Below are 23,931 nucleotides of genomic sequence, written 5' to 3' on the forward strand. Positions count from 1 at the left end.
CATTAGAACCTGGTGTGAGCTGACAGACTAGGGGTGGGACTCATAATAGGTCAGTTTTACACGTGCTTCTTATCTTTGGACGGTCTCAAGGAACTTACAAACAGATACGTAACTAGGAGTCCTGGTGCCCATGTTTGGAATTCTGGGAAAACCAGGAACCTGTGCCATTTATTCAAGTTGAAGCTTCTTGAGACTTCCACAGATCTGGGGTCCCAGAGAAAGAAACAAGAGGCTCTGAGAACAAGAATAGAGCTGACCCAAGGGCAGAAGGTGCGGTATCCAGCCTGGGATCATCAGTGTTGGCTCCAGGTAGTTCCATGGTGCTCTGGGGATGGCAAGCTCCTCAGTAGTTTGCCTGCCAGTGACGTGTGGCATTGTGTGGCTTTGTGATTGGTCCTCTTGGCCACGTGAGTTCTCCTAATGGAACCTCAAATACAAGACAGAGGCACACCTTTGTGTACCCCTCGATAGCCCTACGCATTCAGAGTAAGCCAATACCTGCCTGTTCTAGGGAAACCTTTCCTTTCATTCATCACCGTTCTGAATATTAATTGCCAGGGCAGTTTGCAGTTTCTCAACACTCCACTTCCAGCAACTTCCTGGGGATCGAACCCAGGCCACGTGCGTGCTGAACATGTTCTGTCCACTGATCTAAACTCTCAGCCCCAGCCAACTTCATTTTAAGTCAAGGAAGGATACCACAGGTATCTGGTGCTATCAGTAATCAGCTTCCCTTTGGCCTTTTCAGGTACGAAACCAGCACTGGAGCCTTATCATGGAGAGCGTGGTCCCGTCGGACAAAGGCAATTACACCTGCCTCGTGGAGAATGAGTATGGGTCCATCAACCATACCTACCACCTCGATGTTGTTGGTGAGTTTGCCTTTTTGGCAGCAGTATACCCCCAGTCTGTTCTAGCTCAACTCATTTAAAACCACGGCAGGGAGGGTATTTTTCTCCTCACACTCAAGGAGAATCAGCTTGTCTCCCTTTTGTACCCCTAAGATGTCATCTGAGAAGGTTGCTTCTGTCATATGATTGTGTTCTGTTTCCTGGGTAGCCAGGTTATACAACCTTTGTGGGGTCGCAGGTGCGGATCTTCTGGGTTCCTAAGCATTATCTTTTATTGGGTGCCTGTGCTGTAAAGCATCTCAGTCTGGAAGCTAAGATTGTTCTGAATAATCTTAGTCTGTGCAGGGAGGCTTTTAATTGTGTACATAAGTGTATCTGTGCGGATATGTACAAGAGAGGGCAGGCAGTTGTAGAGGCCAGAAGAGGGCCTTGGGTCTTCTAGAGCTAGAGTCACAGACGGTTGTCTACCGTTCAGTATGGATGCTGAGGGCGGAACTCAGGTCCTCTCAGAGAGCAGTGTGTGCTCTTAGCTGCTAAGCTGCCTTTCCAGCCCTGGAAAATTATGTTTTTAAAGAGAGGCAACATTGTTTAAAGAAGGGCAGCTTATGACACTGGCTAAAGAGGAAAGAACAAGTTAATATAATGATGGAGCCTGTGTCTGACTGGAAGAAAAAAGTCAATGTCAGAGATGGTCGTTAGGTAGTTCAATGTCTCTTCCTGGGAGATATTTCTCTGAGCAAAGGAGCCACCTATATTTGAGAGCTCACAAATGTGTTTTTGTCACAGATAAGTAGGTCCTTTTTGTTACCCATCATAAGGTTACGCAGCCCGTAGTTCCCGAAAGGAGCATTTCTTCCCAGGTTTTACAGTTTTATTGGTTATTTTGAGATTTTGTTGCGACTGGTGAAGAGATTTGATTGGTTGCTACTTTAGTTACGTTTCTTGTTGTTACTCAATAAAGGCATCTTACTGAAGGAGGCTTTTACTGGGCTCACAGTTTTGGGTCTATCATGGTGGGAAAGGCATAGAGTCAGGAACAAGGCACCCTGTTCCTCCTTTTGTGCAGTTCATTTAATGGGGTACCCTTTTGTTGGATGCACCCTCCCACTTTTATGAATTTAACCTAGAAGCTCCTGCATAGCCTTGCCCAGAGGTTTGCCTCCTGCGCTATTTGAGGCCCTGTCAAGTTGGTAGTGTTTGCTGTCATACATCCCCATCACAAATCCCTACAGGAGTCTGCAGCTGGGCCCTCTGGGCTGCAGGGATGGTGGGTTCAGATCTCTTCCCTGTAGAAGCTGTCTGTGCTCTGATTTGTCACCCAGAGTGACACTGGGCTCCTCCGTGTCCACAGTCATTTCTTTGGGTCACTCTTCCATGTGCAGACTGTTGACTGAGGACTCAGCTCTGCGCTCATGGGGATACATTTTGATTTTTCACAGTCTTTGGTGACTCCACACTCGCGTCTACCTGCTTCATTCTGTCAGCACAGGCTCTCCTACATCATTTCCTATGCACGATCCTGGTTGTTCTGTTACTTAGGGGTATTTCTGTCTCTTTCAAAAATACAAACTACTTGAAAGGAGAGTTTGCAAATTCTCGAACTGCCCAAGAACCACTAAAAGCCTTCCTCAATATAGGATTAACCAAATTGCATAGTTTTGTTTAATTGAAGATTTAGGTTAACTAAAAGTTAAGCAGAAAATCCTACTGATTTTTTTCTCTCTGGTTAAGTGAGGTTACAGTCACAAAAACTATGCCTTACCAGGCCTTGTTTATATCGTCTTTCACTTCCATTTGAGTGTAAGCATTCAGGGACAAGAGTATTTGAGTGGTTCAGAAGGCTTAATGTGACATTTGATAGGCCATTGTGCAATATTTACCCTCTGTCCATTAAAAGAGTGTTAGGGCCTTCTTTTGTGTCTTAATTATTTGCTTCTATGTTTTTTGAGGTAGAGTCTCACGTAGTCCAGGCTAGTCTTGAACTTGCTGTGTAGTTGAGGATGACCTTGAATTCCCCTGTCTTCACCTCCCTAGTGTGGAGATTGTAGGTTTTGCCCCTATAATGTAGCTTGTGTCTCCCACTTCCCCATTCACAGACAGGGCCTGCCATGTGTTAGGGAAGTGCTCCCTCACTGAGCTATGTTCTAGACATTGTCTGCTTGTTTGTTTGTTTTGTTTTTTTCAAGACAGAGTTTCTTTGTGTAGCCTTGGCTCTCCTGGAACTCTCTTTTTCTCTATAGACCAGGCTGGCCTCGAACTCACAGAGATCCACCTGCCTCTGCCTTCCGAGTGCTGGGATTAAAGGTGTGCGCCACCATCAGCCAGCTATTCCAGACAATTAAAAAAATATGTACATGATATATTGAGACAAGAGCTTGTTAAGTTGCCCAGGCTGGCCTTGAACTTGTTCTTTTGCCCAGGCAGGTCAACCTTTTGATTTTTCTGTCTGAGCATCCTGAGTAGCTCATCTTGCAAACTGCATCATCAGGCCTGGCTCTGGTCCTGTTTCTTATTGAGACATTTGTGGTATGCCAGGCTCAGATATTTTAGTAAATACACACACACAGAGGAGTGACGTGTGAGAGGATTTCTTTTGTCACAAATGGCTCTAAATCCATTCATCAAAGAGCACATGACTTGGGATTTACTTCAGGCTGCGTGGACCGAATCTGACACGGAGTGTTTGCATTAAGAAAAGAAAGTTAGATTTAAAATTAAGTAATTTATTACGGAGGGAAAAAAATTGTTTTGTAGGAGTCCTTTGGGATTTTAGCCTAGCACAGGTCTACAAATTATTCATGATTGGGGCCATTCCAAGAATCGAGGAGTCAAGGCAGGGCCGCTGTAGCCTCAGGGTCTTGCTTACAGCAGGTTTTAGCTTGAGTTGTTGTGCTAAACATTCAAAAGCCCCTCGCCCCACCTCCCCTTTGAGCTCCCTGGCAGCTCATCCCTGTGAAAGCTCTGAAATCTCTCTTAGAGTTCAGGGCTGGGATTTGAATGGGGCTGCTGAATAATGGCACTGGGCTGTCTCGTGTTAATCCCCCGGCAATCAGTCTTGCTGAAAAGAGCGTATGATTCAGTGGTGTGATGTGGAGGGAGCGTGGAGTGTATGGAGTAATGCAGAGAGAGGCCTGATTATGTCACAAGTTTGGGAGATCGCCCAGCTCAACCCGGGCCAATAATGACACAATGCTGGTTGGGAATAGCCATTAAAGCACAGCTCCAGTGTTTTTTTTTTTTCTTTTCTTTTCTCTAAGTCTTGAACCTTCTTTATAAATAGAAGCCAAAAGTCAGTGGAATATAAGACATTCTCAGTAAAAGATGGAGGTGTGAAATACTCTTTTTTTTTTCTTCTGAAAACCCCAGCAGTTGCTTTGAGAAGCACTAATAAAATGAGAATTGAGTCAGCCGAGGAGCCTCATAGAGACTTACAGGGTTGGCAGTCATTCTGAACATCTTGGCAAGTGGGAACAGAAAGGATTCAGGCTTAGGCAACAAACTCCTGGTGGCCCTGGAGTCCAAATGCGGTACTTTGCTGTGTGGCAACAAGGTCTCAGTTACCTCTTTATTTCCCAGAAGGCTAGAAACTCTTTCCAGTGGCCAGGAAGTATGGCTCTTGCCGGACTGTTGCTGCATTGCCTGCATCAGTGGTTCAGGTGTTAGGCAGCATCAGGACCGAAAGGCTCCACCTCCGCACGGCTGTGTAAAGGCCGTGTAATTTAAACGCTACTAGTGTGTTCTAGAATAAAACAGCGGGCCATTGTTGTGTGAGGAGATTGCACTTCATTTACAAGGTCCTTTTAGGAGCCTTGCTTGATCCTCATTAAAATTGACACCATTACTTTTCAGCCATTTATAGCAAAGGAAAATTAGCATGAAGCTCCACGTCTCAGTGGTTGTGGCAATAATAAATCAGCCTGCCAAGTAGATGGCTATGGGAGCTGGTGTGTCTTCCGTGTTTCCTCAGTGAGGGATGCTGAAGTCCTTGATTTGATGGAGGCCCCGCCACCACCAAGGGGCACCTAGAAGTCATTAACTCTTTTCACTGGATCTGACCCAAGATCTGAGGCCCTGGCATCTTAGGAACAAATCCAGCTCGGCGTAGTGATAAGAGCAGCCAGCCCAGTGGCAGAAACATCTGGGCCCCAGAAGAACTACTGAGCTCTTCTGAACCTGCTTTATAACCAGTAAGATTGAAGAAGATGTTGATCATCACTTGTGGGATGGGTGTATTAGTACCCTAAAACTGCTGTAATGTCCCCAAGTGGGTTACTCTTTAATAACTTTTGTTAGTCTCAACCAGGACAGAGAGCGAGAGAGAGAGAGAGAGAGAGAGAGAGAGAGAGAGAGAGAGAGAATGTGTCTAGTGGGGTGTGCGTGGATGTATGTGGATGTTGGAGGACAACTTCAACCTCTGTGCTGGTCCTTAGGAGCCATTCACTCTCCCCTCCCCTCCCCCTCTTCACAAGGTCTGTCACTGTGACCTTGGGCTCACCATTTTTGCTAGGCTGGCTGGTCAACATATATGTGCCTTCCCAGCACTGGCTTTGCAAGTACACACCATCATGCCTAGATTTTATCTGTTGGTTTTTGGGGATCAAACCAGGTTCTCATACTTGGAAGACAGGTGTCTTAACTAGGCAAATCGAGTACCATTTGGGGACCAGTAGGTGGAATTCTGTTTCCTGCTGACTTTGCAGGAAAGTTATTGAAGTATGTTACCCAGGCCATCTTAGACTGGCTTGGCTGTTGGGCTTACAGAGGATCACAGAGCATCCTTTTTCTTCTTCTATCCCTCATCCTGTCTTAAAGTTGAGGAAATTTGGGTCAGTGATGTCAGCAAGGTCTTGAGAAGACCCCAGCGCAGGGGTCAGCCATGAGTGTGAGGACCTGAGAAGACCCCAGCACAGGCATCTCAGATGCGGTCTCCATGGCTCTCAGATGATTCGTCTCAGGCAAGGGGGAGATCACTCAGTAGATAAAGCACTTGCCAAGCAAATGGATTCAAGGGCTAGAGTTTGGACCCCTGAATCCAGGTAAATGCTGGATGAGTGTGGTGAAGACAGGATCCCCTGAGCAAGCTGGCTAGAGAGATTAGCTGTGCCAGGGAGCTCTGAGTTTGGAAGACCCTGCCACAAAGGAAGAATAAAGCAGAAAAGAGATGAAGGAAATTGCTGATACGAACCCTCAGACCTCCACAGATACATATGCTCGTGGACCCACACAAGTTCAAGCATACATGTATACACACGGATGAAGAAGTGGGGGATTAGTACCCTTCCTCCCTCATGTAGTCCATTTGGCTTTGAATTAGGATCTTGCTAATCATTATAACTCTTATTGGATACTTATTGGTGACCCCTTTCTCCTGATGTTGGATATGTGGGGGGTGCAGAGTATGTTGGAGGTACGGATAGTACCTCAGATCCCTTCTTAGTTTGGTTCTCTGGAATCTCATCTCCCAGCCCTGGCGTTGAATGGTCGGGGCAGTCACATGCTGTTCTTCACTTCTGGCTGGCTGAAGGTTGACTTTTTCTCCAGTCCTGACTTGTCATCGACAGGCCAGAATGACTTTGTTGGCCACCCCTTGATACAAGTCCCCCACAACTCAGCTCTAGACATGATGGGACACAGCCTGACAGCATGTGTTGAGCACCTCAGGTGTGCATTCGAGAGGAATGAGGTCTGACGTCTTCCAGGTAGACCGTTAAGCCCTGCTGTCTGGCCAACCCATGGCCTGGAACCTCTGGCAGTCTCCAGGGAGAGAGGGAGAGGTTGCACAAAGCCTTGGAGACTGGGATGGCAAAGACTTTAGTGTGATCTCAGAGCAGTGAGGGAGGAATCGGAGGAGTCAGAATTCCTAAAACCACGTCTGCTTACCTGGTGTGGCACCTGCTGTGGGTCTGGAGTGTTCAAGTCTTTGATGAAAAGTGACATTAGGGGCTCGGGCTGGGGTGTGGTTCAGTTGGTAGAGAGCTCGCTGGCATACATGGTGAAGGCCTGTGTCCCGTCTCCAGCCCTGCATATAACTGATGCGGGAGAATTGTCTGTATTCTGTCAATCATATTTTAATAAAACGCTGATTGGCCAGGCAGGCAGTATAGGTGGGAAAACCAGACAGGAAGTAGAGGTGATGCAATGAGAACAGGAGAATTCTGGGAAGCAGAGAAGTTCCTCTGCCACTCCTGCGCAGACCACCGAAGAGACAGGATGTAACTTGCCCAGCTGAGAAAGGTACGGAGCCCTGTGCTAACATAGATAAGGATAATGGGGTAACATAAGTTATAAGAGCTAACAAGATGCCTGAGCTAATGGGCCAATCAGTTTATAACCTAATATAGATTCCGTGTTATTTTCTTTGGGAATTGCCGGCTGTGGGGTACCGGGCGGGATAGAAACCCCAACAAGCAGGCCCCTTCATATTACATATAACCAGGTATGATATGGCATGGCTGTGATCTTAGCACTTGGGGAAAGGATCCGAAGCCCTTGGTCATCGTTGGCTGCAAAGTGAGTTTGAGGCCAGCCTGGGGTATATGAGATCCTGTATCAAAAATGAAAATAAAGAAATGTCAATAGTAAGTTTAATAATGACTCAGTTGACCATTGAGTTCTTTGTAGAAACCGCCACTAGTAGGATCTTCTTGATTTCTGATGAGGAAGCCCTTATGTGAATCAGTTTCCATCTGACAGTGGCTTCTCAGAACTTTATGTGACAGGAACGGCCTTGGCTAGAGCACTGAGAAAACCCCGGACCATGATCTGGAGGTTTCAAGGCACTGAATGCCAGTTTTCCCTCCATTCTTGGTTGGAAGGCCTATGCTCCTCCAGTGCCAGCCAGGTTTCAGCGCTGGGCCCCCAAGGGGACCTGCAGTGGTTTCCTGGCCTCCTGGGCCTTGCCTAAATTTGTCCATATTTATGATCTTGCTGCCAACTGACACTGTCCCGTTTCTTGCTGTAGCTTAACACCTGATTAAGCTCTGGACTTAGGAAGTCTAGCTGGAGGGAGGCAGAAAGCTCCTCCACTGCAAATGGGCGAATGGTTAAGGTTGCAGTGAGGGCCTTTGTGCATAACACAGAATCATAGTCCCGAGTAGCAACCGGCGGGAAACATAGCGCTGTTGCGCTGGGGGCTCCTCCAGCCATTTTTACCTTTCCAAACCATGGCTGCCACAGTTAGGATGTGAGAGTCTCCTTGCCACATTGTGCCTTTGGAGGAGTCAGGTGGGAATTATGCGTGGCATAAGTGTTCAAGTCCCACTTTCGCCTTCTGTGGCCTTGGGAAACCCTGGTACCTCTGTCCTTAACTGGACAGTGCGGGTATTTTTGTTCATGTGTGTTGGTGCCATCATATGCCCTGTACCACTCTGGGGAAGAAAGGCATATTTTGCCTCCCAGACTCAGAGGTATTTCAGTCCATCACTGGAGGAAAGACAGAGCAGAGCTGGCTTTGTGGTGGGCGCATGAGGTGGAGTGGATGAGAAATTGGGGAGGGCATAGTCAGGTATGCCACCCACTTCTGCCAGCCAGGCCTAACCCGCTAAAGGCCATAGAGCACTCAGGGTGGTGCCTCCATTTGGGAATCAAACATTCAAAACCTGAGCCTATGGGGGGCCGTTTCTGATTCCGACCATAATGGGCAATAACCTACTGTCTCTGTAGCACCCACCGAAGAAAGAGTTGCCATGAGAGTGGTACTCTAAATCATGGCACGGGTGACCACTGGTCACTCTTATTAGGCAGTTCTATGCCTCTTTGCTGTCTCCAGGCTGAGACACACACTCAGCCTGTTTCTCATTATAGGAGGCTTAGTACTTTCTTCTGGATGGGGGTTTCCAAACTCCCTGGGGTCAAAGCTGTTTAATGAGATTTCATTGCTCCAGAGCGATTCCGCATTCCTGTCTTACCACAGGGCTTCCCAGGGCAAAGTCTGGTCAGTGGTCAGCTGCTTCAAAGGCATTGACTGGCAAATGAGCATTTTCCCCGGAAGAAGTTACCCCTTCCAAGCTCTAGGAGCAGATGACAGCTCATGGGTACCAGCCTGCCAGGAACCTGTCAGGACTTGGTCGTAGTCTACCTTCCTCTGTTCCTGTGAACCTTCAGATGTCCTTTGACCCACAGTTGAGAAAGAAAGGAAGGTTGTTGATTTTCCTCAGTTCTGGCAAGAGTCCTGGTAGAGGTGACTGGCAAAGAGGGCTATTATTTGGTTGGCTGTCTGATCTTTGGCATGGCATCTGGGTGGAAGGATAGAGAAGTGTTGCGGTCAGGTTAATGTCTTACAGTTCAGTGTGTGAAGATGACTTCTCCCGGGACTGGGTGCAGGAGGTGCAGGTCTGGGCAGGTGGAAGGAAAGGTACTTAACTACAGCCGGAAGCTGGCGTAGCTGGATGCTGTGTGGACATTAGGGACAGCGTATGGGCCCCTCGGGTTGAGCATCCCTAACCTATCAGGTCAAACGCCAACATTTTAGTTCCCTCACCAATTGCAAGTTTCAGAGTTTGGAGAAGTTTAGATTTCAGAGTTTGAGGATTGTGGATGTCCAGCTGGTAAAGCAGATGCACACATATCCTGACAGCTGAGAAAGGCCCTAATCGGGAACACTTCCAGCCCAAGTCTTTGGGATGAGGCACGTTTTCTCTGTAGCAGACAATTTCATGAACAACTTCTCTTTGGAGTCTGGGGCATCCTAATGTGTTTCAAATTCTATAACAGAAAAGCTGTGGAGTTTTTAATACATGTATTCATACAGCTTAGTCAGCACCCGCCGCTGTGAGCCGAAGGGTCATGTAGTCGAGTCTTTGCAGCTCCCATGTGGAGTGAGTGTGGCCGTGACATCATGGTCTCCCCTTTGGAAGTGATATATCTAGGGTTCACTCTCCTGGACTCCCTTAGCTTTACGCCATCCGGCTGTTGTGTTCATCATCTTCCTGTTCCCACTGTGCCCACAGACGAGAAGAAGGGAGGCTGTGGCTGGGAGATGCTGCTAACATAGTGGATTGGATTTGGAAGGGTATAGTATTTTTACTGGTGTGGTTTTTACATAGCAAGTCCAGGGCAGAAGATTGTAGGGAGGAGGTGGCCACGGAAGGACACTGATGCTGCCTATCAGATGGTGTTCCATTTCTCCCGTGAAGAGAGAGGATGTCACCGCCATGGTTTAGAGAGGCAACGTTAGAACGCCCTCTGTATTGTATTGCGGCGGTGAATCCTCTGTCTTGACAGTGCAGAGTTTGGGATCTGGTGGGGACCATGAGCCTTTCCACTACGGTAGTGCATCTCGGGCCTCCGGTAATTCTCAGCCTGCTCGTTTTGGCTCCAAGAGAACAAAGAGCGGATGGTTCAGCTTCTTGTGTTGTCTGTACCTGGGGGGGAAGGTATTTCTTGTTTGCTCAGATGGGCCGAAGGCTTTTCCTTCTGCTTGATCCACTCCAGGAGCAAAATAAGGCATCTGAGGGATTAGCATGGAGCTTTCTGGACTTCCTCTAAGAGAGGCTTTCTCAGTGGTGAAAGTTAATGATGGGAACCACGTCATCTTCTAGATCCTTGTGCCTACGCACAGCAGTCTGCTTCGGTTCTTCTTGTCACCCATAGGCTGCTGCCGGAGCCGTAATATGTCATCATGCTTAGGTTGTGCATACCCTTATTCCATTAAAACATGACCACAGATAGCTTTGTACACAACTATTGAGCACCTGTGTGAATACTTTTCAAGGACCTATTTCCAAAAATAGGCTAACTTGATCCTTTCAGATAGATATTTGCATAGCATTTTGGCTTTGGGGGTTTTCCAGTGATCCCCGTTTTGTTTCTTTGCAAATCACTGGAGAGATGATGTGGTCTACTCCGGAGCTCAGCCTTTCTAATAAGAGGGTGTATTTAATGCCTGAGCAATTTAAAAAGAACAAAACCTTGTCCAGCACGCTTTTCCTGTGAGAGCGGCCCAGCTCTGCACACTCCAGCTAAAATCACACATTCCTGCTTTGTGCTGCTCCCCCTAGGCAAGTGGGGTGCAGGGCTTGACGGAGTCCTGCCCAGTGGGGCGGCTCAGCTGTGTTTACCTCTGCTCCTCAGGAGGGAGCCTGTGGACAGCTGACGTCTGAGTTGACATCAGCATCCACCCTGAAGCCCAGTGTAGGGGGAACCTTGTGTAGACTTGGTGTTGAGAGAATAACCATCATTTAGTAATCTGAGCAAGGTAATAGCCTATCCTAGCCGAGAGTGTGGGTTTGCCACAACCCTAGGAATAAGCCGTATTGATTCAAACATATTGTCACATTTGCTGTGCCTCCTTTTCAAAAAGCTACGCTTTTGCTGGAGTTGTAGCTCATGTGTGGAGTGCCTGCCTAGCACGTGTGAAGCCCCAGGTTCCGTCCCCAGTACCACAGAAACCGGGTGTGGTGGTGTACTCCTGTAATCCTGGGTGGCGGCAGACAGAGCAGACATTTTTAAGGTCAGCAATATGGCTCGTTTGAAGCCAGCCTGGGCTAAATGGATAGCAGACAACTGAGCACTTTCAACTGTGTGTATATGAAGGTCTGGTTTTAGTGAACTTGTCTGGCCTCCTGAACTTGTTTATGCCCCCAAAGCCAAGTCCCCTTTAAAGACAAGCAGAGGCACTTTCAAATCTAAACATGGTGTAAACGCCATCAGTGCTGACACACCTCTGAAGACATAGAGCTCAAGGGCATCTTAAATATTGGGGGTGTAAGTGACACCAAGCCCCGCTCCTATAATCTGCCTTAGATGATCTAAATTGACAACCCAGCAGGTAGAAGGTGCTCAGTGTCAAACCGAGTCACTGTCTGTGACATTCTTTAGCGAAGGTCCTTTGCTTGCTCGTGCTTGGTCTTCCCAGCCCTGAGCCCAGCCAGCCAGGCCTTCGCTGTGCCTGTCCACGCCAGTGAGCAAGCACAAAGGAATCAGCCGTGTTTGGCTTCTAGCACTTTGCATGGTGCACCCTTCATAAGAAACGTTGTGACTTCGGACCTGGAGGGGAGACACTTCCCCTCTCCCTAAACAACCTTGGTCCTCAGTCTTTGCTGGTCTCTGCAGAGGTGTGGGAGAGGGTCTGGGGTGGGGTTGGTTAGAGGCAGCCAGAGCCCCAGCCGGCTTCTGCAGGACTTTGCATAGGCAGATGTTCCAGCAGGAGGGGTGGCCACCCGCTGGAACAGCAGTGACGATCAGAGGAAACACAGCAAGCCAGGCACTTTTTCCAGTGCAAACTCTGTTCTTTCCAAAGTGGTACAGAGGGCTGGAGAGAGGTTCAGCCGTTAAGAGTGTACACTGTGCCAGGCGGTGGTGGCACATGCCTTTAATCCCAGCACTCGGGAGGCAGAGGCAGGCTGATCTCTGTGAGTGCTAGGCCAACCTGGTCTACAAAGTGAGTTCCAGGACAGCCAGGGCTACACAGAGAAACACAACTGCTCATAACTCAAGCTCTACAAGATCCAATGTCTCTGAGCTCTGAAGTGTACATACTTTGAACCTTCCTACCGCTCATACCCTTAAAGATAATGAAAATAAATGTTTTTTTAAAGTGATGCAGGAGTTGGAAGGGGTTGGGGAGAGGGCTCAGTGCGTAAAGTTGCTTATTGTATGGACATGAGGGTGTGAGTTTAGATCCCCAGTAGCCATGCAAACAGTCTGGGGAGACAGGAAGACCTTGGGTTTGCCGACCACGCAACCCAGGTCAGTGAGAGCCTGTCTCAGACCTCAGGGGGAAGGTCTGCTGAGATGGTTCAGTGATTATGGTGGTGGCCCGACATCTACCCTTGGAAGCCACAGAATGTGCAAGGAGAGAACCAGCTGTACTCAGTGCTGTGTGGCAAGTGTGCACTCTCCACATACATCATACACATGATAATAAGTAACATAAAACTAAGGGAGAGAGTAGCCAAGGGAGACACACCCAGTACTGACCTCTGGCCGCCACATGGAAGTGTGCACCTGCATGCACGGGTGTGTGTGCACACGAGAAAAGAGAGATGAAAAGAGAAAAGAAGGAAAAAAGTAATAAAGAGCCCTGGACCTAGTGGTGCCTAACACTTGAGAAGCCAAGGTAGGAGGGTCGTGAGTTCAAGCCCAACTCAGGCTGCAGAGCAGGGCCCCACATTTAAAATAGAATAATAATTCAGGAGACAGAGACAGGCAAATCTCTGTGAGTTCAAGGCCAGCCTAGTCTACTCAGGGAGTTCCAGGACATCCAGAGCTATGGGGGGGGGGGACGTGGTGGGGAAGGACTATGCACTAATATCCTGTCCTGGGCCCCAGCACTCATTCTGAAAGTGCAGTGCTCCCTTGATCCCAGCTCCGGACTACCTTCCTCTGTTGATCATTTTTAGTTCTGGCCATCTTTTGCGCTGATATTTGGGGGCTGGGAAAAGCTTAGGGAAAACAAAACTCAGAATCCAACTGGCTTGAGCCCGTCTGGTGTGGCTGTGTCAGCAGAGGCCTGACAGGGCAGTGAACTCATTCTGCTGATTGTAATGAGCATGAGGCCTTTAGCAGGTTTCTGGGCCCTGAACATCCGTGAACGAGCGGCTTTGATGACTGCCTTCCCTAATAGCCATGCCTCATGAGCTGGTTTAGGGCATTCTCATGCAGCAAAATCAGCCACCGCCTATTGTTGAGAGAAAAGCCAGGCTGGCTTTAGGAAAAGAACTCTCTCTTGTTTTCACGTGTCTTCCAAATCACAGAGCGTTCTTTTCTCTGTTCAGCCCTTTGCAGTTGCTAAGAAACTGCCAGTTTGGAAGAAGGGCAATTAAAATTTGATTTCAATTTAAAGACAGAGCAGGCAAAGTTATCTATACTTCTTGAATGAATGAGTTGTTTAAGAGGGCACTGGCTGCTTCGAGGGCCTTCCTGGGGATGCTTCAGGCATACTTCAAAGAAAGTAACTCTCAACTTTTCCTTCTTTCCCCTTCCTTCCTTCCTTCCTTCCTTCCTTCCTTCCTTCCTTCCTTCCTTCCTTCCTTCCTTCCTTCCTTCCTTCCTTCCTTCCTTCCTGTGATAAGTGCTGCTTAACTTTTGAGGAGAAAAACTCAGAATACCAGGACATGCCGGGAAGCCAGGGACTCTGGGCTTGATTAATTTATAGGTGTGATTTAAGAGCCCGGTCCTTCTCTGATCTCTGAGCTACCTGTTTGCTGCGCCTGAAGACAGGCGACCTCTACTCTGTCCCAGAAGAACTTGCAGGCCTCTTCAGGCCGACCTATCATCCTGTCCGGAGGAGTCCTGACATGTTAGAACGCTTCAATGGTCAATTAACAAAGATTTATTTTTCGTCACTCAGGTATTTCCCCCCTTCCCCCCAGCTCCATAATTACTTTGGAATGAAGCAGGCTGTTGTCCTACCCTCTGTGGCTGGGTCTTGGCTCCCAGCTCCAGAACAAGGCTTAAGAGTTAATGTGTCTATTTAGTTTCTCAGCAGCGGGACTTTCTGCTATAGTGAAGTGGACACTTGAAGCAAGGGGGCCAGGGCAAGAGTGAGGGAGAGACAGGAGGGAGGGCATGTATTTTTCTTTCTTTTTTTTTAAAGCACTCCAGTCTGTATTTCCTAAGCATTTATTCAGAGGAACCTCATTCCAGAGCTGCGGCCAACTGTCCCATCGGCCCCAGCCGCACACTTTAGACTGCTTTTCCATTGTGGCTTAATTTGAAATTCACACAGTAACCTCAAATGGTTATTTGAAAGCCTCCCCCTCTTTCCCCCTCCCCCCTTCGGGTCCACATATCTACAAACCTGTAAGTCCAAATTGTAACTGTTTAAACGGCAGTCAGGAAATAGAGGTAAGCTGCCCGTCAGCCTCTCTGCCTTCCGCGTATTTATTTCACTCCCCTGGAAAGAGAAAAAAATGTGTTTTCTATAATGTCTGCGAGTTCACCATGCTATAGGAGAAGCTTGCCTCGCCCTGTAAATCCTGCCTACTGGAGGAGATGTGATCCTGGTTGTCACTTAGAAGAGCTGAGCCAGCACTGGGCGCCGATCTCTCATCCAGAAATAATTCAGACTAACCCTTTCATTGCAGGGCGCTGTGGAAAGTCGCAGACCTGTGGGCCTTGATTTGTTTGAGGCTACTTGAGGTTCAGGGAAGCTATTTGAGGACTGTCATTCTGGGGCCCTCACCCTCTTCCCCTATACCCACAGGAAAGGCCACCTGCTTTGCCAAGCTTCCTCATCTGACTTTCCTGCACCCCAACTTTTCAGAAGTTCTCCACCTATTTTTATTTTTATCCAACTTCCTGGTGGCTGTTGTCTTTATTATTATTATTTTTTTTGACAAGGACTCACTATGTAGCCCACGTTGACCTTGGATTTGTGGTCCTCCTCTCTCTCTCGGGCTTCTGAGTGCTGGGATCCCAGGTGTGCACCCTGGCAGCCCCATCGCTGTTGGTAAGGGTCCACGGACACCAGTGGAAGATCGATGGTTGAGGAGGATGAGAAGAGGAGCATGGTACTTGGCAGAAGCTGGCATCCTGGGTCCTTTGCCAAGAAGTTTCAGGCCTCATTCTTCGACTTGTTTAAGGGCAGAGACTAAGGTTGCAAAGGAAATCAAAGCCTGGTGTGGAGAAATGAAACATGAGGCCTACTGACTTTTTAAAAACATTTTAAATAACATTCTCTGAGGTTTCATTTTATACTGAGCACAGCTGTAAGAAGTTTGGGGGCGACGGTGTAAGGTTTCTATTACACAGCACCCGTACTTGCAGTTTTTCTGCCCAAAGTGAGAAAGAGCTGAGAGGGGAGAGGGAGTAGTTAGGAGGTTATTTCACATGAGGTGAGAAAATTTGAAAAGGTGAATTCAAGACTGTGAGCTCTAACATTCGGCTCACTGTAATTTGCACATGCAATAACAGTGAACCATTGCAAAGGTCTCTTTTTTCCCTTTGGGTGAAAATAGTCCGGATAGCTTGGAATAACTTAATAGCCGGAGCTCAGCAGCCCTTTGACCACAAGTAAAACAAGACTGCAAGCCCTGGACCAGGCCCTGCCACTGTTACCCCAGCGACGGATTCCCTGCCCAGGGCTGGCTCGGGAGGAGATGTTGTGCTCTGAAAGCACTCCTTGTTCACGGGCAGTGTTATTTGGTATTACGTGTGTAGTGTTTGCAGTGAGACCGTTTATTAGAAACAAGTACGGCTGAGGAAAAAGGCTTGCCGTGAAATTCAGTCAATCTAGCTCAGAACCTTAGAGATCCTGTAGTACTTCCGTTTCTAGAGAAAGACGGTCAATAGGGGTACCGCTCATGCACACACGTGCACATGTGTGCATACATGCACAAAAGCATGTTTGTGAATGCAAAACTGGAAAAGCAAGGCAAGGAATGAACTGATACTTAAAAATTTCTTCCTTGGATCTGGGGGGGGGCGCTTGATGGCTAAGAGTGTATGTTGCTTTTACCGAGGACCCCCAAGTTCAATTCCTAGAACTTATGATGGGGCACAACTGACTGTAACTCCAGCTTCGGGGGATGCAGTGCCTTCCTCTGGCCTCTAAGATATCTGCACAAACACCTATTTGTGTGTGTGTGTTTGTGTTGCGTGTGTGTCTGTGTGTGTGTGTGTGTGTGTGTGTAGGTACACATGTGTATACATTTGTAGAGGCTAGAGACTCTTGTTCCTTAGTCTCTCACTGAACCAGGAACTCAGATTTGTTGAGGCAGGCCGTGGCATTCCAAGGACCCTCTGCTCTCTACTTCTCCAGTTTCTCTCAGGCACGTGCTGTCACCCCTAACTTTTAAAATGTATTGTCTAGAGGCTTGAACTCAGACCCTCAAGCTTATGTAGAAGCTGCTTGATTGACAGAGCCATGACCTCAGCCCTACAGTTCCTTCTTTTATGAGAAGGAGCTGACCTTGATATTTGACGGGTAGGAATGAGCAGCCACCAGCCCAGCCGAGGGCTTCCATCCTGCTGGTAGAACTCCTGGGACATAGGCTTGGTGAAGGCAGAGGAGACATGCATGAGGGGACTTCCCGCATCAATGGGCCCAGCTGGGATTAAAGCAGACTCCATTTATTCCCGGTGGCACACAAGTCCCTCTGGTCCATCCTAGAAGCAGTACACCATCCCCAAGAGTAGAGAGTTCCCTGTGATGTGTGAAGAAATGAAGCTTTGAGACTTTTTTTTTTCCTAATCCAGCTTCTCTGTGCTTCGCTCAACCCACGTGGGTGATAAAGGAGCAGATGAATGACTCTTTGTGGGGGGCTCGGAAATTCTTATCTTTATTGTATGGAAATGTAGGTGTCTATGAAGTGATGGAAGATTCCTGAATGAAATGTGGTCAAACTTTTTCTTTCTTTTTACAAAGCTCTTTAAGGGCCAGCAACAGGCTTATGGAGCAGAGTCAGTTTGTAAATGGTCTGGCTCTGGTTCAGCAAATTCCACAGGATGATATTTTCATCGGGAAGGCCCCGATACAAAAAGACTTAGAGATCTATCATTCTAGTTTGCTGCGTCCAGCCCAGTGCACAGGGAACCTCAAACATGGGGCCCTTGTTGGGCTGGTATGTAGGCGTTCTCCTTGTTTCTCTTAACTATTTTTTGTTGTTGTTATGAGGCAAGGTCTTACCATTGCGGCCTTGGCTGGAACTCACTCTGTAGACCCGGCTGGCCTCGACCTCACAGAGATCCACCTGCCTCTGCCTCCCAAGTGCCGAGACGAAAGATGTGTGCCACCAGGCCCAGCTCTGTCTGAACTGCCTTTGTTAAGCTGGCACAGTGGAACTCATGGTGAGAAAGAGGAAAGGGGAAGTGTTGGAGTGTATCAGCGTGCATTTGTGAAGGGATTGGTAACTGGATGGCATGTGGCCATTGGTAGAGCTGCTGTGGGGAAGGTTCCAGTAAATTTGTAATTATGGTGCTTTTGTGTTTGAGATCAAAAGCAGCCCAGCCTGTGAATTCTTTCTTGTTCACTCGATTATTCATTCATTTCTTCATTCAGCCATTCATTTCACTGTTGTAAGAACAGTCATGTGATGGACTCCTAATGTAGCGTTAACCTTAGCTTCAGTCAGAGGTAGACCAGATCTCTCGAATGTCTTCATCTTACATGGCTGAAAGTATATTCTGTGATTAGCCTCTCCTTTCCCTCTCTTCTCCATCCCTGGCCACCACTATTCCATTCCTTTGGTATATGAAATTGAGAGTTTTATGTCCCTCCCAGAAGTGGGGTCAAACAGTATTTGTCCAATGACTGATGAATTTTTGTCTAGCACAGTGTCCTCCGGGTCCATTCCTGCTGTCCTTCGGCATCAAATTGCACGATTCCCTTCTTTTCAAGGCAGTTTTTCCATCGTCTATAGAGACCAGAGTTTTTATTTTACCCAATCTTCTGTTGATCAAATTAAAATCTTGGTAGTTGTGATTAGTTCTGTGATACATGTGTTTCTCTCTGATCGTCACTGAGGTGAGGGTTGCTGGATCAGATGACTTGCTTTGGTTTTTACTTCAGACTTCCTATACCTTACCCTAGTACAGAAAGTGGTACAGGGCCTCACTCACCCTCCAGGCCCTCAATAGTTCTGGTCTTATTACGTTTTAAATGATAGTTTTGATTTGCATTTTCCTAATGATTACAAATGTTAAGCATCATTCCAACGGCTTGTTAGCCATTTGCATGTCTTTGGAGAAAGTTCTTAGTCCATTTTTAGTTGGCTATTGCTTAGTTTCTTGAGGCACCTCATATAGTTGCCAACACACCTGACCCAGTTCCTCTCTGGATTTCTGCTGAGACCACCTCTCGTCTAGAGAGGAACCTTCTGGTGTAAGATGAGGAGGAGTGTGCTTTGTTGAGATTCTTCTCTGAGGCTAGAAAGACCAAGCATCTTCCCGTGGGGTTCCTTCGGATAGTGTGAAACTCAGCCCGAAAACGGGTCTGTCCCTGTGTTTCTTTAGTGCCACACCTGAGAAAGCTAAGGAATATCTACGTATATACATCGGGTACCTGGCACATGGTGACACTTGGTACTTGTCAAATAAATAAACAACTGAAGACCACGGAATGACGTCTACATCATGATAAAAATAGAGGGATCCAGTTAGTTTGGTTTTAACCTCACTTGGGGCATTATTTACAATTTACTTTTTAAAGTGGGGGGTATCGGACTTCCCAGACCCTCTTAGCAATGAACTGGGAGAGACCATGCATAGAAGAACCTCACTTGATATTCTGTGTGACCTGACGAGTTAGCCATGTCACATGCCCATGCTGTCTAACTTACGTTCAAAGTGAATCTGGGTATGATCTCAAGCCAAATAAGTGAGTAAGCTTCCTTCCACCAGCTCCATCCGACTCACAGATGGCTGAAGTAAAGAATTTCCCCTCGTTCACTAGGTAGCTTGTAACTTGCAGTGTAGTGCATGCTTTTCTGAATTCTGTAAATAAGTACCCTTTACAAGGGGTGTGCTCCAGCGATCCGCTTTGAAGTCGTTTGAGTTGTGCATGGGGCCCCCCGTGTTATTCCAAAGGAGTCAGCCAGCAGACAGGAGGCCTTTTTGGCTTGAGTTCCCCAACAGCCTCCTGGACAACACAACTCATTTATTGCTTTCTCTCCCCCTCCCATCACCTCTCTCCGTCAGAGCGATCACCACACCGGCCCATCCTCCAAGCTGGACTGCCTGCAAATGCCTCTGCGGTGGTCGGAGGGGACGTGGAGTTCGTCTGCAAAGTTTATAGTGACGCCCAGCCCCACATCCAGTGGATCAAGCATGTTGAAAAGAACGGCAGTAAATATGGGCCCGATGGACTGCCCTACCTCAAGGTCCTGAAGGTGAGAACTTTCTGGACCCCAAGGGGCCTACAGTGAGGGCTCCCTTGGGGTTTCGGACAGATTCTTTGATTTCCTGTTGGATTTCAGAGATTGGTCTCTTTATGGGCTAGTCAGTAGAGTGTGTTAAGCAAATAGTAGCCACCAGGCCTGCTAGTAATAGTTCTGAAGGGGGCTGTGGAGTAGGGGAATTGCTCCTATGCAATTGGTGGATTCAGCTGTTTTGGTCAGCCCTGAGGTCTTCCAGGAGATGCTAGTGAGGGTTAGCCAGATGGTATGTCTTTAAAACCGGGGTCGGAGGTACAGCTTGCAAGGCAGTGTGCAGAGTAAAGGGGATGGAATAGATGGAAATAACTGACAAGCTCTAGACACTGTGCCAATGTTATTCTGATATTGTTTTACATGTTATGATGTTTGATGTCATATTTATTAGAATCAAATTTTAGTAGCTATCTTTTAGGAACAGTAATTTTCTTTTTCAAAACATTCTCTCTCACCTTTTTGTGATTTTTTGTGTGGTCTTCTTTCTGCACCTGTAAAATGATGAGTGAGGAGAAGTCCCTTCTCTTTGTATTTATCCTTAAAAGACAGGTTTTTTTTCCTTCCTCAAGTTCCCATTTTTGTGGCTTCAGCCTCGTTAGTCTCCAGGTCTAGCTTCCCCTCCAGCATGGTGAGCTCGGTCTGTGTTGTCAGTTCTAAGCCATGCCTGCCTGTCTACCATGCTTACAGGGGTGTACTTACTAAGAACAGTCTTCCTGTACAACCGTAGGAACGACAGGGGGCGAATGAAGAACTCACAACCAATAAGTCTTCTCTCTAGCCAGCCATACCCAGGATCCAAAGTGCTGGAGAAAGCCGGCCAGCCTGGAGAGCAACACTCACCCCACCGACTGTTCGCCCTTTCCCCCCCTACACTATCAGATTACTGCTCTTCGCCACCGCTCGACTCATTTTGTTCCTCCCCCACCCACAGCCTTTTAGAAGTAATTAATGGAGATTGTTTTCTTGTGGTGTGTTGGTGGTGGGACCATAGACAGCACCGAGTTCTTCCCGGTTGGCCGTTATATTGTTTTCCTATGTCTGTTCTAGCACTCGGGGATAAATAGCTCCAATGCAGAAGTGCTGGCTCTGTTCAATGTGACGGAGATGGATGCTGGGGAATATATATGTAAGGTCTCCAATTATATAGGGCAGGCCAACCAGTCTGCCTGGCTCACTGTCCTGCCCAAACAGCAAGGTAACAACGCTTTTGTGTTTGTGTTTTGCTTTTGTTTTTTTTTGTTTTTTGTTTTTTTAAAAGAAAACTGGATATGGAAGTTGAAAAGACTCGGTGCTTTGGGAGGCAGCAGGCAGCCTCTAGAATAACTCTTGTGGCCTTGGTGTATTTATAATGATCTTTCTTTGGTGGTGCAGCTGGCACCACGCCAGCAGCCATGGAAAAATGCCCACAATGTTCAAAGTGCTTGAAGATTATCGTCCACCCCCACCCGGTTTTCCAGCCCTCCTTTCTGGTCTGTCGTGTTTGGACTGCATCCTTCCTGGGATCACTGTCTGAGTACCATGTGAGCCTCGAGTTTGCATGCGTTGAGTCTGCAGTATCTGTCTATTAGGCAGGACTCACATTGCTTTTTACACTGGTCATGTAGAGAAATGCTCGCATGATAGGATTCACCCAACTAAACTTTGGTTTGTTTGTGTTGATTCCATAGCCAGTCCTATCCAGCACTGGAGGCTGGTAATCTTCTCGTGAATGTGTGGCTCTGTGATACTGAAGTAGAAGGTGGAGTTTCACTTACCGTAGTCACATTCACACATTCATATTAAAAAAGGAAACAAAAAAAATTCCAGTTTTTCTGTTAGACAGGGTAATTTTAGCCCTAGAGAAATTAACCAAACTCTGCTAAGATAACCTCCCACCTCGGTTCCCATGGAGCCCAAGGAATGTGTGAGCCGACTATCTCACAGCTTATCAGCCATGTTCTGCTCCATCACGCCCAGAACCTTCCTTTTTCTCACAGTGGGAGTTTGCATCCAACAGGACCAGAACCCAGATTAGCCCCTCTGGGCCACAAACTTTTTTGGAAAAACTACCCCGCAAATCCAAGCGAAAACAGTCAGAGAACTCTGTGGGCTCATTTTTCCATGTGTTCAATTGCATGCATGTCTAGGTGGTGACGCCGGTGTGGTGACGGGCCTGCAGAGGTGAGCTGGCCAGTGTCTCTCGGTTGTGGGCTTTGTGGATGGGCTGCAGTCGGAATCTCCTGATGGCCGGCACCCCCTGGAGCCGCTGGTACGAGGCCTCTTGGTTCCAAGGCCCCCTCCACAATCATTCCTATGTCTAGCCTTTTTCTCGCTTCCTTTGTTTTCTAGGCTGCCGGTGTTAACACCACGGACAAAGAGATTGAGGTTCTCTATATTCGGAATGTAACTTTTGAGGATGCTGGGGAATATACGTGCTTGGCGGGTAATTCTATTGGGATATCCTTTCACTCTGCATGGTTGACAGTTCTGCCAGGTACATACTGCTCTTTCTCTCCGTGGGTTTTTCTCTTTTCTTGGTTGATTGCTATAAAAATTAACACAGCTTCTGTTCTTAGAAATAGCCCCTTTTATCTCTTGCATAAAGATGCAAAGAAAATAGAGATTCAAAGTGACCCCCCCAGGGATAAGAAACTGCCTTAGCTATTCATATACAAGAAGATCCCATACTCGTATGTCGAGTAAAATTTCACCTTTAAAACCCAAAGGGATCTCGTAATTTCAGTGAATCCCTAAGCTGATGACTCAATGAGCTACTCCTCAGAAGGAAGTCAAAATTACTTGTGAAATTCAAAGTCATCTTTTTCCCCATTGCAAATTTCACTTTGCTAAAAATCCCCTGTGTGGTTTGATGCCTCTCGGTCCACCTTGGTTACATTTCATTTGAGTACAGATAGACGTAGATCGGGGTGCCTGGGAAGCCCCTCAGGATGCAGGTGTGCAGAAGCAGTGTGTTACCTTGGGAATCCGGTGGCTTGCTGCATGCCTCGCTAGGGTGGACTTTCAGTTTGCTTTGACTGCAGCGCATGCCTCGGCCGTCTCGGGCTTGATGTTATTTCTGCCTTCTAGAGAAATCAACATCAACGAAGCCCCTTGCTGTCTGAGTCTCTAACCCATGCCTCTGTTCTAGTCCTACTGCCCTCGCTCATGCACTGCCTCGCATTTTCTTTGGAAAGCTGCATAGACCGTATATCGCGGCTCATGACGCTTGTCTACTCCAGTTATTAATGCCCTGTTTCTAGAGGACCATACGTACTGCATGCTTGTTTTATGGCTTGTAAAAAAAAAAAGTAAATCGATCGTTTTATTTTGTGCTGTGCTGCTGAGAGTTTTGGAGAGTCTTTGCAGATAGTAGTTTTTCTGATTAAAATATATAAACTCTAAAATAATAACCATTGCACCCATCTTCCCTTTGGTTATGAATCTGCTCTGTGAGTGTTTGTTATCGAAACAGCAATGCCTCTCCTGTTGAGCTTGCTTATACTGCAATGCTGTGCTCTGTAAGTGCCCAACTGGCACTTCTTCACCAATTTGCCTGGTAGCACCGTTCCCTTAGGAAATGCAGCTTGAGTATAATACCGTTTGGGAATGCACTGCTTGTAGCCGGACCATCTGAGGACCAAGGAGGGGCCGATAGAGTTGACAAAAGAACGTGCCAAGTCAGTCTCCTCTCTACCCATATGCGGTGCTATGTGTTTTAAAGGTTCAGTAACAAGTTAATGTAACTTGATATACAAACATTTTAGTGATTATTAGATATTATATATGTGACTGTCTCCCAGTTGATGCATCTGATTATTTAATTGGATAATATTGTGAACTGTATGAAGGGACTCACCAAAACGTAGTGGGCCAGCCTGTGTGATGGCTGTGAACCCCGTGTGGAGCTGTGGTCCTCTGGGGCCCCATTGAGCCTTCCCTTGAAGTGCTTCCCTTAGGAACAGTGAAGCATCGTCCCCATCTCCTTAGAAACAAAGTGGACATGCTTCTTTTGAACAATTCTCAGTTTGGTTTATGTGTAGCAGTGACATCGCCAGAGCTTCCTGTAGTGGAGAACTGGGTGTTCTGCTCTGTCCAGGGGCCTCACAGAATGTGGCCTTTTAATCTCCCATTATAATTTGGTATCAGCTACGCACTGGTCAAAGAGATGCCTTTTGAGGCTAGAGAAAGTGGCTATCTGGGCTGTGGTGATTAACTGAGGAGCCCTTGACTCTTTGTTAGCATTTGGAGAGGCCCAAGCAGGAGGCACACGGCTATTGTGCCCCCTGAATATC

At 47.3% G+C, this 23,931-nt stretch overlaps 1 protein-coding gene across 13 annotated transcripts in view; it reads left to right on the forward strand.

The window, feature by feature from the left end:
- Fgfr2 (fibroblast growth factor receptor 2) overlaps nucleotides 1-23,931 on the forward strand; it is a 103,559-nt gene that overhangs the window by 46,095 nt on the left and 33,533 nt on the right. For 7 of the 13 annotated variants that reach the window (XM_087908383.1, XM_048455124.3, XM_085693183.2 and 4 more), the window contains 3 exons: nucleotides 749-872; nucleotides 19,431-19,621; nucleotides 21,989-22,133. In XM_087908383.1, coding sequence (XP_087764509.1) covers nucleotides 749-872; nucleotides 19,431-19,621; nucleotides 21,989-22,133 — 460 coding nt within the window. Of the gene's footprint in view, nucleotides 1-748; nucleotides 873-19,430; nucleotides 19,622-20,707; nucleotides 20,856-21,988; nucleotides 22,134-23,931 lie in introns of all 13 variants that reach the window. The other 6 variants (XM_087908384.1, XM_087908382.1, XM_048455123.3 and 3 more) reach the window with 1 other exon arrangement.

Source organism: Myodes glareolus, chromosome 7 (genome assembly GCF_982192425.1).
Source record: "Myodes glareolus chromosome 7, mMyoGla1.1, whole genome shotgun sequence".
In the NCBI taxonomy this organism is placed as follows: Eukaryota; Metazoa; Chordata; class Mammalia; order Rodentia; family Cricetidae; genus Myodes; species Myodes glareolus.